General features: G+C 42.8%; 1 protein-coding gene across 1 annotated transcript in view; it reads right to left on the bottom strand.

Moving 5' to 3' along the window:
- The window catches only part of LOC139460308 (uncharacterized), a 46,444-nt gene that overhangs the window by 13,083 nt on the left and 18,736 nt on the right, over nt 1–14,625 (bottom strand). Inside the window, exons 13-25 of the mRNA XM_071241800.1 lie at nt 14,500–14,541; nt 12,245–12,904; nt 11,513–11,572; nt 10,706–11,113; nt 9,946–10,038; nt 9,024–9,092; nt 7,726–7,872; nt 7,130–7,228; nt 6,102–6,182; nt 4,532–4,573; nt 4,392–4,427; nt 3,171–3,227; nt 2,540–2,581 (exon numbers count right to left, since the gene is read on the bottom strand). Coding sequence (XP_071097901.1) covers nt 2,540–2,581; nt 3,171–3,227; nt 4,392–4,427; nt 4,532–4,573; nt 6,102–6,182; nt 7,130–7,228; nt 7,726–7,872; nt 9,024–9,092; nt 9,946–10,038; nt 10,706–11,113; nt 11,513–11,572; nt 12,245–12,904; nt 14,500–14,541 — 1,836 coding nt within the window. The remainder of the gene's footprint in view (nt 1–2,539; nt 2,582–3,170; nt 3,228–4,391; nt 4,428–4,531; nt 4,574–6,101; nt 6,183–7,129; nt 7,229–7,725; nt 7,873–9,023; nt 9,093–9,945; nt 10,039–10,705; nt 11,114–11,512; nt 11,573–12,244; nt 12,905–14,499; nt 14,542–14,625) is intronic.

Here is a 14,625-nt window from a genome sequence, read left to right on the forward strand (position 1 = left end):
TGTATGTGTGTTGTTTAATTCCGCACTCAGCAATGTTCCAGCGGTCTGTAAATAATCCAGTCCAGACAATCCGTTATGACCATCCATTCACGTAATTGGGATACGATGACATGCATCAACCAAGTCAGCGAGCCTGACAACCCGATCCCGGTAGTGGCCTCTTGCGACAAGCATAGTCGCCTTTTACGGCAAGCATGGGTTGCTGAAGACCTATTCTACCCCGGATCTTCACGGGTTCAATACTCTATGCATTCAGTGGGGCTCAAAGTGGATATTCAAAGCGGCCATTACAATTTTTAAAGTGTATACATGTTGTGTGCTGTAACGGATTATGTAGAAATATTGTGTCTATGCCTGTTACGACAAGCATAGGTTGCTGAAGACCTATTCTACCCCGGATCTTCACGGGCTCAATACTCTATGCATTCAGTGGAGCTCAAAGTGGATATTCAAAGCGGCCATTACAATTTTTAAAGTGCATACATTTTGTGTGCTGTCACGGATTATGTAGAAATATTGTGTCTATGCCTGTTACGACAAGCATAGGTTGCTGAAGACCTATTCTACCCCGGATCTTCACGGGCTCAATACTCTATGCATTCAGTAGAGCTCAAAGTGGATATTCGAAGCGGCCATTACAATTTTTAAAGTGTATACATGTTGTGTGCTGTAACGGATTATGTAGAAATATTGTGTCTATGCCTGTTACGACAAGCATAGGTTGCTGAAGACCTATTCCAGCCCGGATCTTCACGGGTTCAATACTCTATGCATTCAGTGGGGCTCAAAGTGGATATTCAAAGCGGCCATTACAATTTTTAAAGTGTATACATGTTGTGTGCTGTAACGGATTATGTAGAAATATTGTGTCTATGCCTGTTACGACAAGCATAGGTTGCTGAAGACCTATTCTACCCCGGATCTTCACGGGCTCAATACTCTATGCATTCAGTGGAGCTCAAAGTGGATATTCAAAGCGGCCATTACAATTTTTAAAGTGTATACATTTTGTGTGCTGTCAAGGATTATGTAGAAAAATTGTGTCTATGCCTTTTACGACAAGCATAGGTTGCTGAAGACCTATTCTACCCCGGATCTTCACGGGCTCAATACTCTATGCATTCAGTGGAGCTCAAAGTGGATATTCAAAGCGGCCATTACAATTTTTAAAGTGTATACATGTTGTGTGCTGTAACGGATTATGTAGAAATATTGTGTCTATGCCTTTTACGACAAGCATAGGTTGCTGAAGACCTATTCTACCCCGGATCTTCACGGGCTCAATACTCTATGCATTCAGTGGAGCTCAAAGTGGATATTCAAAGCGGCCATTACAATTTTTAAAGTGTATACATGTTGTGTGCTGTAACGGATTATGTAGAAATATTGTGTCTATGCCTGTTACGACAAGCATAGGTTGCTGAAGACCTATTCTACCCCGGATCTTCACGGGCTCAATACTCTATGCATTCAGTGGAGCTCAAAGTGGATATTCAAAGCGGCCATTACAACTTTTAAAGTGTATATATTTTGTGTGCTGTCACGGATAATGTAGAAAAATTGTGTCTATGCCTTTTACGACAAGCATAGGTTGCTGAAGACCTATTCTACCCCGGATCTTCACGGGCTCAATACTCTATGCATTCAGTGGAGCTCAAAGTGGATATTCAAAGCGGCCATTACAACTTTTAAAGTGTATACATTTTGTGTGCTGTCACGGATTATGTAGAAAAATTGTGTCTATGCCTTTTACGACAAGCATAGGTTGCTGAAGACCTATTCTACCCCGGATCTTCACGGGCTCAATACTCTATGCATTCAGTGGAGCTCAAAGTGGATATTCAAAGCGGCCATTACAACTTTTGAAGTGTATACATTTTGTGTGCTGTCACGGATAATGTAGAAAAATTGTGTCTATGCCTTTTACGACAAGCAAAGGTTGCTGAAGACCTATTCTAGCCCGGATCTTCACGGGCTCAATACTCTATGCATTCAGTGGAGCTCAAAGTGGATATTCAAAGCGGCCATTACAATTTTTAAAGTGTATACATGTTGTGTGCTGTAACGGATTATGTAGAAAAATTGTGTCTATGCCTGTTACGACAAGCATAGGTTGCTGAAGACCTATTCTACCCCGGATCTTCACGGGCTCAATACTCTATGCATTCAGTGGAGCTCAAAGTGGATATTCAAAGCGGCCATTACAATTTTTAAAGTGCATACATTTTGTGTGCTGTCACGGATTATGTAGAAAAATTGTGTCTATGCCTTTTACGACAAGCAGGGGTTGCTGAAGACAGGGTGATGGGAAGAAAGCCCAAAGTGATGGCGGAATGTATTGGCCAGACAATCTATTGGTTAATACTACAACAAGCAATCAACCGGGTATCAAACTATTTAGTCGCCTCTGGTTTCGGGGGCCTTTTTTTATCCCGGAATCATTATTATTGGAAGTTTATCAAATGCTTCACACATGTGACGTGTTACAGATATTTCTTAAGTTTTATAATTATGTATTTTATAAATCACCAGGACTTACCTTGTGACCCAGAGGCAAGCGGTGACAGTGGAGAAGTGTTACCTGTTGTCAAAGATAACGTTATTTTAAAACATAGAGGTAGTATAATAACAGCAGTATAAAATCAGGTACAATCACTCTAAATTATTTCAGTGTAGCTAATATATTTATGTATTTGTACTATTGAAATATTGCATGAAGCAAACAGTTAAAAACAGGATTCCGTTCAATGTAAAATAATACACGGGCAAGCATGCTGGGGGTAGTGATGTTATACCGTTTACTGTCCAATAACTTTGCTGTTACTAGTGAGTTTGTAGTTGTTCGTGGTTGTATGTCGACTTCAGCAGTATTCCATAAATATTGTGATGTGGGTTTCACACATTCTACCCATGTGGGGAATCGAACCCGGGCCTTCGCATGTCGATCGACCTCTTGAACCACAAAACCACTTGTAACTATACCTTATGTCATACTCTAAAACATCTGCTACCTTAGTTATTATTGATAATAATTATTAATGAGTTAAGGCACTTGCTCTTAAATATAAATAACAAATAAATGTATGAAATAGCCTGTTAAATTCAAATTATTTAGACTAAAGAACATATCCGAACTGACAAATTCTAATGTTGCGTGACAACTTTCTTACTATTTAGTGAGGCTCCAATCCCAGACATGTCAAATGGGTTAATCATACCGCTGATAGCTGGAACTGGAAAGTAATGGTTTGAGGCTCTGTGAAACAAGCTGACTCAGCACAAAACGACATGCATGGTGTGGCGAGAAATCACAACCTTGACACACTTGGGAATAATGTGAAGAAATCACATAAATGACATATTTAATACATAATAGAACATGTTTGACAGTATTTAACTCACTTGAAAGGACAAACCTTTTTTACAGTTTTACTGTTTTTCATGTTGTTTTTGTTCACATAAAGTGCATGCGTTCCATATTTAACACTAATTATTATTGTCTCACACCTCTGCAACGAATCAACCACGGAAGATACTTGCCATTCTTGATATATATGTTATACTACCAATAAACCAATGACCAATAGAATATAAGAAAGGTAACACGTGTGAAGCACACAGACCAAAGTTCAATCCCAATGCAGCACCGAGCACGAATAACGGCACCGGTAACACACTATACATCTGGACGACCACCTGTTGAACACAGTCCCCACAACGCTATCTACACACTACTACTCTACACCTCACTATCTACATAATACTATCTACCCACCACTACTCCACACAACAGTACCGATGGGTGAACAGTACTTTTATCACTTGGCTCAGAAAGTGATTACAGTGGTTTTCAGAAATTGCCTTTCACAAACACGAGCAAGTCTTTGAACCAAGCTGTTTCGTAGGGGATAGAGGGTACACAGTTATAACAATAGTTATATTTTGACCTGTAGCATTGCTTGTTCTTCCGATAGAAGGGACAATTCTAAATTTACTTTTTGAAATGATCCAGTTTTTTCACATGTTTGGTAAGGACCTATCTTACTGACTAAGACACAACATCGGTATATTGTACATGTTGAGTGGGAAAATTCACTGGAAGAAACAGCACTATTTCCAAACATTGAAAACAAAATTCAAAACGAAAATATCATATTTCAAAACTCTCGAAATATGACATTACCCGTGTTTGAAAAGTTAGGACATGGTCGAAGCGTTGTGGAAATTTTGAAGCGATTTTTTTCTTGGAGACAAAATGTAAAATGTTTGCAGGATGTTTGGAAAGACCAGTCTTTCATGTCCTTTACATGCTTGGAAATGTTGCTTTTCGTCCGATGATATATTTTGAATAGTGTACGAAGACTGGGGGCAATACGTATACAAAGCCTTACCCTTTCTCGAATTGGCGGCGTTTCCCAAAGGTGGTTCTAAAACAACGCAACTTGTTGTAGTTCACGGCCGCTAGTTTATTGTAGACTTAATGTACTATGTCACTCAACATTGCTTATATCAATTGAATAGTAATACTCACGACTGAGGGCGTTTGATGCAGCTGGCATTGGACTTGCTGACACTGCAGAAGAGAATAGGATTATTATCAAATATTCTAATTCTGTAATCCTCCAGTCTTCTTTCATTGCGATGTCCAATAAACATTTGATGGCATGTCAGGCCAACTGTGATGTGTCCAAAGGAAGGAAATGATTATGATTATTAATTATTTGTCGAATTTGCACCAAAAGGCTAACCAGCTGAAACGTACATTTTACATAGTTTGGTCGTCGTTTTTTCGACTGCTTGGTCGTCGTATTTCCGAGTGCTTGTCATCTTTTTTTTCGTGCACTTGGTCGTCGTTTTTTCAAGTAATTGGTCATCGTTTTATTTGTGCGCTTGATCGTCGATTTTTCAATTAATTGGTCATCGGGTTTTTTTTAGGTAATTGTTCGTCGTTTTTTCCGATTGCTCACCAACCAGTCTTCTGTGAGAACTTCATGGATACTTCATCCACTTGGTCTCTTTATTGTGCAAATTCGACAAATAACAATGCATGTATATTTTGTGGACACATCTTACTTTGGTTCCATTGATAGGCCTGTATATGTACACTAATGGCTTATGGTATGCACTGAATTATTATCATGATATTGCTCCCTGTTTTATTTCTGTCAGTATGTACTGTGAGTCTACTCGGGTAGCCCTAGGGGTTAAGGTGTTAAGGAAGAGTTACTTCCATCCCGTGTGTCACTGTGGGCGTTCGTCTCACGCCCATCTGATACATCGGGATACATCGGAATATATCGGGGTACATCGGGATATATCGGGATACATCGGTACACAACTGAAATACTGTTTAAAGCGGCGTTCAAGCATCTCACAACCTCATTGCCTGCTATATATCAATTGCTTCTGTCAACCACATGTTCCCTTTACACAAATCATTCAACGTCCACAAGGAGGCAAGGAGTCACAGTCTCCAAAGTTTCCAAACCAACCCATTCCACCTTAAATTTTCATCTCACTCCGAGAAAGTGAAAACTCTATTCTAATCCGTCACCCCAACTCGAACTTCCACCTTACCCAATGCTCCACCTAATCCCAAAACTCAAACCTCCCCCCAAAACCCAAAGACGACACCATACCCCAAAAGGTCACACACGCCAAGTCCTCAAGTCCGCCACCCTGAAATTTCAGCTCACCAAAAACCTCCACCCCTACCCCTAGAGCCCCCTACACATCACACAGCCCAAATTTAACCGCACACACACACAAACACACACACACACACACACACACACACACACACACACACACACACACACACACACACACACACACACACACACACACACAGACGCGGTGTCTTCAGCAACCTTCGGGATCGGGTGGTCAGACTCGCTGACTTGGTTGATGCATGTCATCGTATTCTAATTGCGTAGGTCGATGCTCATGATGTCAATCACTAGATTGTCTGGTCCAGAAATGATTATTTACAGTCCGACGTCATATAGCTGGGATATTGCTGAGTGCGGCGTTTAACAACAAACGCACAAACAAACAAACTTAATCATTCCACCCCGATCCCACTAATACGGTGACCTCACCTGCCGCGGTTCTCTGGGCGGCCTTTAGCCTCTTCTGGAGTCCATCGTATTCTGCAACGAGTGCCTGAGTCTCTGCTGGATCTAAAACATCACATGACCATTACTGCAGCTATCGACCGCTATCCCAAAGCTGGAATACCTAATATAGCACGTGTCCTATATTCCACCTTCCCGAGTCAAGGGAGTTAACTAACTGTAAAAGTCCAGTTTCAACCCTTCCGGATCTAGGCTGGAATTTCTGGGCTCGATCTTAGCGCAACCAGTGGTTATTACGAGTTATGTCCCTTTGAAGACCTCCAGCTGGTTTAACATGAAGAGGAAAGGGCCTGTTTAATGTCGCATTTCGTCCCCCAACAAACGAATTTCATCAATGTCGAGAATATGAATAATACTGTAACAAAACGGGTTCTACTTTGCGAAGTGGATCAAATCATATGAGCACCTTTATCAAAAACATGAAACGATTTGGAATAAATATGTTGACGCTAAAATGACGGTACACAAATCCTGCTATCGACCGAAATCTGCACGGCAGTTTACGAACCGGATGTCGATTTCGTTACCCGATATTGATTGGACTATACATAGACTCGTTAGTCCAGCCAAAATATAACTCCATAATTCCAGCCTAGCTCGGCAAGGGTGGAAACCGGACTTTTATAGTCAGTTAACTCCCTTGCCTCGGGAAGATGCCTAAATTCGGAACAATTCTATATCAACCAATAAGACTGGTGTGTTAAATCTCTTGAGTGCCAAAATTAGCACGATAATGAGAGTCCCACGTTAGGGCTTAAGCAGTCAAACGTTAAATTGATACAATTAAAACTAGTCTTATGTTTAAATAAGTTTTAAAAGAACGAAAGATTTAATGACACTTTTAAACATTTCGGGCTATAATTCCTTTAATATTCTACATAATCAATTAAATAATAACGACAAACCCCATGATATACTAATAAGATAAAAACAATGCTAAAATACGAGTTATAAAGGAGAAGATATTGGATAGCTTAGGTTTGTGTACTCACCTGGGCTTGGGTTTTTAAAATGAGTCATAAGACGATTTTCTAAGGTCATCACTTGTGCCTCAATAGCTGGTATCGAATCCGAGCCCAGAGCAACAGCAGCTGTAAGATAACGGTAAACTACAGCTCCACAGAGTGAACAGTCTTTCGACCAATAGGTCGTCACAATATAGTTCATCTTATCAAAAGCCTTTAACGAGTGAGTGAGTGAGTGAGTGAGTGAGTGAGTGAGTGAGGTTTTACGCCACCTTTAGCAATATTCCAGCAACATCACGGTAGGGGACACCAGAAATAGGCTTCACACATTGTACCCATGTAGGGAATTGACCCCGGGCCGTCAGCGTGAGTGAGTGAGTGAGTATTGTTTTTTTACGCCGCTTTTAGCAATATTCCAGCAATATCACGGCGGGGGACACCAGAAATGGGCTTCACACATTGTACCCATGTATGGAATTGACCCCGGGCCGTCAGCGTGAAGCGAACTCTTTAACCACTCGGCTACCACACCGCCCCTCCTGTGTGTGGACGTGTACTGGGATTTCCGTCAGCATATTTCGTATTCCTACATTGATAAACGCTTTAAATGTGATTTTACTCACGGTCCAAGGGCATCCCTGTCATGCTTGCCATCCCTGTCATGCCTGGCATCCCTGTCAAATCCGGCATCCCTGTCATGCCTGACATCCCTGTCATATCCGGCATCGCTGCCATGCTTGGCATCCCTGTCATAGTCGGTGATTGAGCACCTAAAATGTTAAATAATAAATAAGGCTTGATGGAACAAATTGTCTAATAATCCAAAACTGGCTTCCTTGGGAGTGAGTGAGTGAGTATGGTTTTACGCCGCTTTTAGCAATATTCCAGCAATATCAAGGCGGGGGCCACCAGAAATGGGCTTCACACATTGTACCCATGTCGGGAATCGAACCCGGGTCTTCGGGGCGTGACGAGCGAACGCTTTAACCACTAGGCTACCCGACCGCCCCGGCTTCCTCGGGAGATGGAGTTGGTGGCGGAGGGGTGTGGGGTTTGTGAGCGTGTGAGTGTGTGTGTGTGGGGGGGGGGGGGGGGGGGGGGGGGGGGGTAGGTAATTGGTTTGCTCGTCAAGGTGAAGACCTCCAGCTGGTTTAACATGAAGAGGAAAGGGCCTGTTTAATGTCGCATTTCGTCCTCCAACAAACGAATTTCACCAATGTCGAGAATATGACTGACGATTAACTTAATAATTCGTTGTTTGTCGTTCAATACTTTTTATACAGAAGGTGACGTCAGCAATAACACCATCGGTATGGAATAAGAATTTAGTGTCTTAATAGAGTGCATGAAGGGCGAAAACGGAACTGTCTTCGAATATCCAGTGACGTATAACGCACTATCTTCTGGTTACCTGTACCGCCGAGAATAACTGCAGAATGGCTGATGCCGCGTTAAGCACTAATCACTCACTCGCTCTGGTTGCCTGCACATGAAGGGTATGGGAGATTGCAAAACAACACGTTCCTACCTTGATTAGGGGTATGGGAGATTGCAAAACAACACGCCTCTACCTGGGATAGCGGTATGGGAGATTGCAAAACAACACGCTCCTACCTTGATTAGCGGTATGGGAGATTGCAAGACAACACGCCCCTACCTGTGATAGCGGTATGGGAGATTGCAAAACAACACGCTCCTACCATGATTAGCGGTATGGGAGATTGCAAGACAACACGCTCCTACCTGGGATAGCGGTATGGGAGATTAAAAGACAGCACGCTCCTACCTGGGATAGCGGTATGGGAGATTGCATGTCAAAACGTTCCTGCCTTGATTTGCGGTTTGGGAGATTGCAAGACAACACGTTCCTACGTATACCTGGGATGGCGGTTTGGGAGATTGCAAGACAACAAGTTCCTACCTGGATTAGCGGCCTGTTCCATCTGCCTCTCCAGCTGCTGAAACTGCATCATCACGGACTGGAGCTGAGCTGTACGGGATGAGGATACAAGAGTTTATACCACTGGATACAGAGGATGCAAGAGTTTACTCAACGGGATACAGAGGATGCAAGATGTTATACCACGGGATACAGAGGATACAAGGGTTTATACCACGGGATACAGAGGATGCAAGAGGTTATACCACGGGGTATAAAGGATGCAAGGGTTTATAACACGGGATACAGAGGATGCAAGAGTTTACTCAACGGGATACAGAGGATGAAAGATGTTATACCACGGGATACAGAGGATACAAGAGGTTATACCACGGGATATAGAGGATGCAAGAGTTTACACAACGGTATACAGAGGATGCAAGAGTTACCACAACGGGATAAAGAGGATACAAGAGTTTATACAACGGGATACAGAGGATACAATATTTTATACCACAGGATACAGAGGATGCAAGAGTTTACACAACGGGATAAAGAGGATGCAAGTGTCCAATACCACGTGATACAGAGGATACAAGAGTTTTTACCACGGGATACAGAGGTGTGTGTGTGTGACTGACTTGGTTGATGCATGTCATCGTATCCCAATTGCATGGATCGATGCTCATGATGTCAATCACTGGATTGTCTGGTCCAGACTAGATTATTTACAGACCGCCGTCATATAGCTGTGATATTGCTGAGTGCGGCGTCATTCAACAAACAAACAAAGACAAACGAAGATTAACGTTGCATCGACTTAGTGTGGTATGTGTACTCTCGAATGTATTATATATATGACTACAACTTGGAAAGCTGCTTTATAAACACAATAATAGGTTTGGATATTCTGGTAAGGCAACTGTTTTTTGTCCATGTGGCCGTAAGACTTTCTTGAACTTACCTGGCGTTGGGTTTACCATTGTAGATAGTTGGTTTTCAAGAGTTGTGAACTTCTGAAGAAGCGCAGTCTGTGACTGGGCGGCTCCTAACGCTGCTGGAATGACGAGTTGTAAATAACAGACAGTTGTTGAGATACCCCCGCCCTCCTCCTCTTGGAGCACACTTAACATATACACATAAGACCCGTGAAGATCCGGGGTAGAATAGGTCTTCAGCAACCCATGCTTGCCATAAAAGGCGACTATGCTTGTCGCAAGAGGCGACTAACGGGATCGGGTGGTCAGACTCGCTGACTTCGTTAATGCATATCATCGTATCCCAATTACGTGAATCGATGTTCATAATGTCAATCACTGGATTGTCTGCTCCAGACTCGATTATTTACAGACCGCCGTTATATAGCTGGAATATTGCTGAGTGCGGCCATAAACAACAAACAAACAAACAAAACATAGGGTATCCCATAGTGTTGACGTTGAGATATTTGAACGTTGGTGATTTTTTTTGAAACAAAACACGACTATCAAACGCAAGTTGCTTCATGAACTAATTTCTTTCAACCCGCATAATAACCTTGAAATGCACCCGCCTTGTCCATCAATCCTCGACTGGTGTTTTTTTTCTTTAAAATGTCCATCAATTCATATCGAAGACGTCCCACTGGCATTTCAACATTAAGAAAATCGTTGACGAAACTTTGACATATGAATTTTCCATATATAACATAAACAAAATGTGTTCTAGGTGGAACTTGAACTTACCTGGTTGTTGTGGAGCAAGGTCTTGCATGAAGGAGGTACTAGGTTGAGATTGGGCGGGGTGCATAAAAGATGCTGACTGTGATGGGTACATGAAGGCGGAATTTTGTTGTGACTGTGGTTGGTACATGAAGGCGGAATTTTGTTGTGACTGTGGTTGGTACATGAAGGCGGAAGTTGGTGGCGCCTGTGGTTGGTGCGTTGATTGGGGTTGTTTAAACTGCTGCTGTTGCTGCAACAACTGCATATATTGTTGTTCAAGTGTTAGCTGCGGCTGCGGCTGTGGCTGCGGCTGCGGTTGAGGTAGGGGCTGTTGCTGTTGCTGTTGCTGTTGCTGTTGCTGTTGCTGTTGCCGCTGCTGTTGCTGGTTGTTCATGTTAAACATCGATGCATCTGGCTGGCCGTTCATACCTGTTAATGAATATACAGAAAATACACATATGAAGTTATGCTCATTTTGCAAAGTATGTTTCTTTCATTGAGCCACAAGACATTAAAGTCTTTACAATAAAGGTCTAAACAATGCATATTACTTGCCTAAACAATGGATGTTACTTGTCTAAACAATGGATATTACTTGTCTAAACAATGGATGTTACTTGTCTAAACAATGGATATTACTTGTTTAAACAATGGATGTTACTTGTCGAAACAATGGATATTACTTGTCTAAACAATGGATGTTACTTGTCTAAACAATGGATAATACTTGTCTAAACAATGGATGTTACTTGTCTAAACAATGGATATTACTTGTCTAAACAATGGATATTGAATTTTAATATCAGATCTTTTACAAACAATATTTACCATGCATGTTCACCATCCTAGCGGCGTCGGGTAAAACTGGAGTAGGAGCGTGCATCATTCCTGTCAACCGACAAATAGACCGATAAGAGTGAGTGAGTGAGTTTGGTTTAACGCCACTTTTAACAGGATTTGAAAATATATCGGGGCGTGTCAGCTAAAAGCGGGAGGAAAGCCCGAAGTGATGCAGGTCTCAGACGTTTAGCACATCGATGAAACAAACAAGCACGGGTATTGTGCTGACAAACCTAGAAACATAATCGGGGCAAACCGGGATTCGAACCCACAATCATAGATTTCTGACGTGCTCAAGGGACGAAACCCTGCAAAGCGAAGACTGATAAGAAATACATAGGAGCGCGCATGTTCATTGTCGCGTGGACAGTTTAAAATATCAAAATTAGCAACTGTATTACAACCACACATCCTAGGAACTATTATTTATAATATTCTGTATTTTTAATAACTGCTTTAAAAAAGGGCATCAGCTTTTACAAACGCTCAGAGATTGTTTGTTTTTACTTGCTGGGTGTCCTGAAAAACGATGCGTTGTTCAAATCTTTGTGTTGGGGTTCCACCCTTCACTGAAGACAATGGATGTCAGATTCTGCAAAGTATTCTGTCTCAATGAACAGTGAACTGTTGATCCCCACTCCAACCCCGTGAGAATATGAAATGGCTGGTCCCGTACTGAGGATCTATATCTAATTTACAGGATTATTTACAAGAACATACCATTCAATTGTTGTTGGGCCATTTGGAAGAGCTGCGGAGGCCACATGTTACTTGTTAGCTCAGCATGAGCTTGGTTGGCAGTGGCTTGTGTTTGCGGACTCTGTCTCCCCGGGAAGGACTGGTGGTGAGTCTGCTGGCTGCTGAAACCCGACATCTGATTCTGTGGAAGCTGGGGCCATTGGTGGTTTGCTTGAGGGTTGCTCGGAGGGGATACTTGGAGATCTGGGTATGCTCCTCGCTGTTGGTTTCTTTGACCCAGCATCTGAGCTTCCATCTGCCGGTACATCATCTGCTGTGCCATCAGGGCAGCCTGCGATGGCGTGGTCGGTATTCCAGGCGGAGATGGCTGAACCGGTTGAACAGGTTGAACTGGTTGAACCGGCTGAGCCAGTTGAACTGGTTGAGCTGGTTGAGCTGGTTGAACTGGTTGAGCTGGTTGAACTGGTTGAGCTAGTTGAGCTGGTTGAACTGGTGGATCTGGTTGAACTGGTTGAGCTGGTGGAACTGGTTGAGCTAGTTGAACTGGTTGAACTGGTTGGACCGGCTGGGTTGCTTCAACTGGTGGGGTTGGTTGCTGTGGTTGACTTGGTTGACGTGGTTGTCCTGGTTGATCTGGCATATATTCTTGTTGGTTTGACGGTTGTGAAGGTGGCAACTGAACTGTGACGAAATAAGTTCAATAAGTTTTATAAATAACTTTGAAAGACCACAAGTTTCTTGAGCAGAAATGCATTTTTATAAAAAGAATATCTTTTTAGCAGAAATGCAGTTGATAGGTTCATATGTACAGCAATCTGTTGTTCTGTCCTTTCAATGTTTCATACAACATGACCTATATGGAATACAGTTATATTTGCAATTTTTTTTTTTTTTACATTATTTCAGTTAAAATGAGTGAGTATGGATTTACGCAATATTCCAGCAATATTCCAGCAATATTCCAGCAATATCACGGCGGGGGACACCAGAAATGGGCGTAACACATTGTTTCCATGTGGGGAATCGAAACAGTGTTTTCGGCGTGACGAGCGAACGCTTTAACCACTGGACTACCCCACTGCCCCGTGTCAGCATAATGTTGGCAAACTTCCAAAGTGGGACAGGTTATTTACCATGTTTACCACTTTCATAAAACCTACGAGTGTTGGTATGGTACTGACAAACAAAGTTTAATAATCAGGCGGTTCTTGGATTCGAACCCATTATCATCGGATGCTGGCATGCTTATGGGATGAAAATCTGCACAGCGAAATAATCTGACAACGTGGCTTCAGAAGACTATATTAGTAAGTTGGTATATTCCTTCATCATTATACATACATATATATATATATATTTGGGGAGATTGTTATAGTCATGCATATTAGATGATGGAGGAGAAGGAGGAGGAGCATGATAAAAGGTTTTGTTTTGTTGATTAACGCTGCACGCAGCACCATTCCAGATGTGTTCTTATGAGTGTTTAGTTTCTTGTCTTGTGCCACGGTATCATGAGAATCGAGTATTAGGCCGGACAAACCAGTGACAGAAATCATTAACAACAGAGTTGCCTTTTGTGGTGTCCGTCGGTGAGTGAGTATAATTTTACTCAGCTTTTAGCTATATTCCAGCAATATCACGGCGGGAGACGCCAGAAATGGGCTTCACTCTTTGCAGCTATGTGGAGAATCAAACCCGGGCCTTTTGCGCGAAGAGCCAACGGATTAGGTACTAATGTAGTGTTAGGGGATACCAGACTGGCCACGGGATGGGAAGTTAAGTAGGGTGGCATGGACTCTGGATAATAGTGCAGGGGTTCAAAGTAGGGGGCAGTTGGATCAGAGTGGGGACAGAGGTTCAGAGTAGGGTGTCAGGGGTTCAGAGTAGGGTGTCAGGGGTTCAGAGTAGGGTGTCAGGGGTTCAGAGTAGGGTGTCAGGGGTTCAGAGTAGGGTGTCAGGGGTTCAGAGTAGGATGTCAGGGGTTGAGAGTAGGATGTCAGGGGTTCAGAGTAGGATGTCAGGGGTTCAGAGTAGGATGTCAGGGGTTGAGAGTAGGATGTCAGGGGTTCAGAGTAGGGTGTCAGGGGTTCAGGGCTGGATGCCTTGCGGTTGAGGGTAGAGTGGGGGTTCGGGGTACAGGTGCTGGGTAGTGCGTCTTGCGTTTGGGGGTAGAGTGGGGGTTCGGAGTACAGGTACTGGGTAGTGCGTCTTGCGGTTCGGGGTAGGGTGCAGGGGTTGAGGGTACAAGGGTTCATCTGTGGGGATGATACTGGTACCTGAGAATCCAAACGGGAAATATCCTCCCCCCAGTGCATTTACTGTCAGAAATGAAATTGAAACGGGTTGAAACAGTCAACATTTTGGAGACACACTCGTGATCATGGTATGTAACACACGACACA

Source organism: Haliotis cracherodii, unplaced genomic scaffold, assembly GCF_022045235.1.
Source record: "Haliotis cracherodii isolate W230 unplaced genomic scaffold, xgHalCrac1.p SCAF_14, whole genome shotgun sequence".
Taxonomy (NCBI): domain Eukaryota; kingdom Metazoa; phylum Mollusca; class Gastropoda; order Lepetellida; family Haliotidae; genus Haliotis; species Haliotis cracherodii.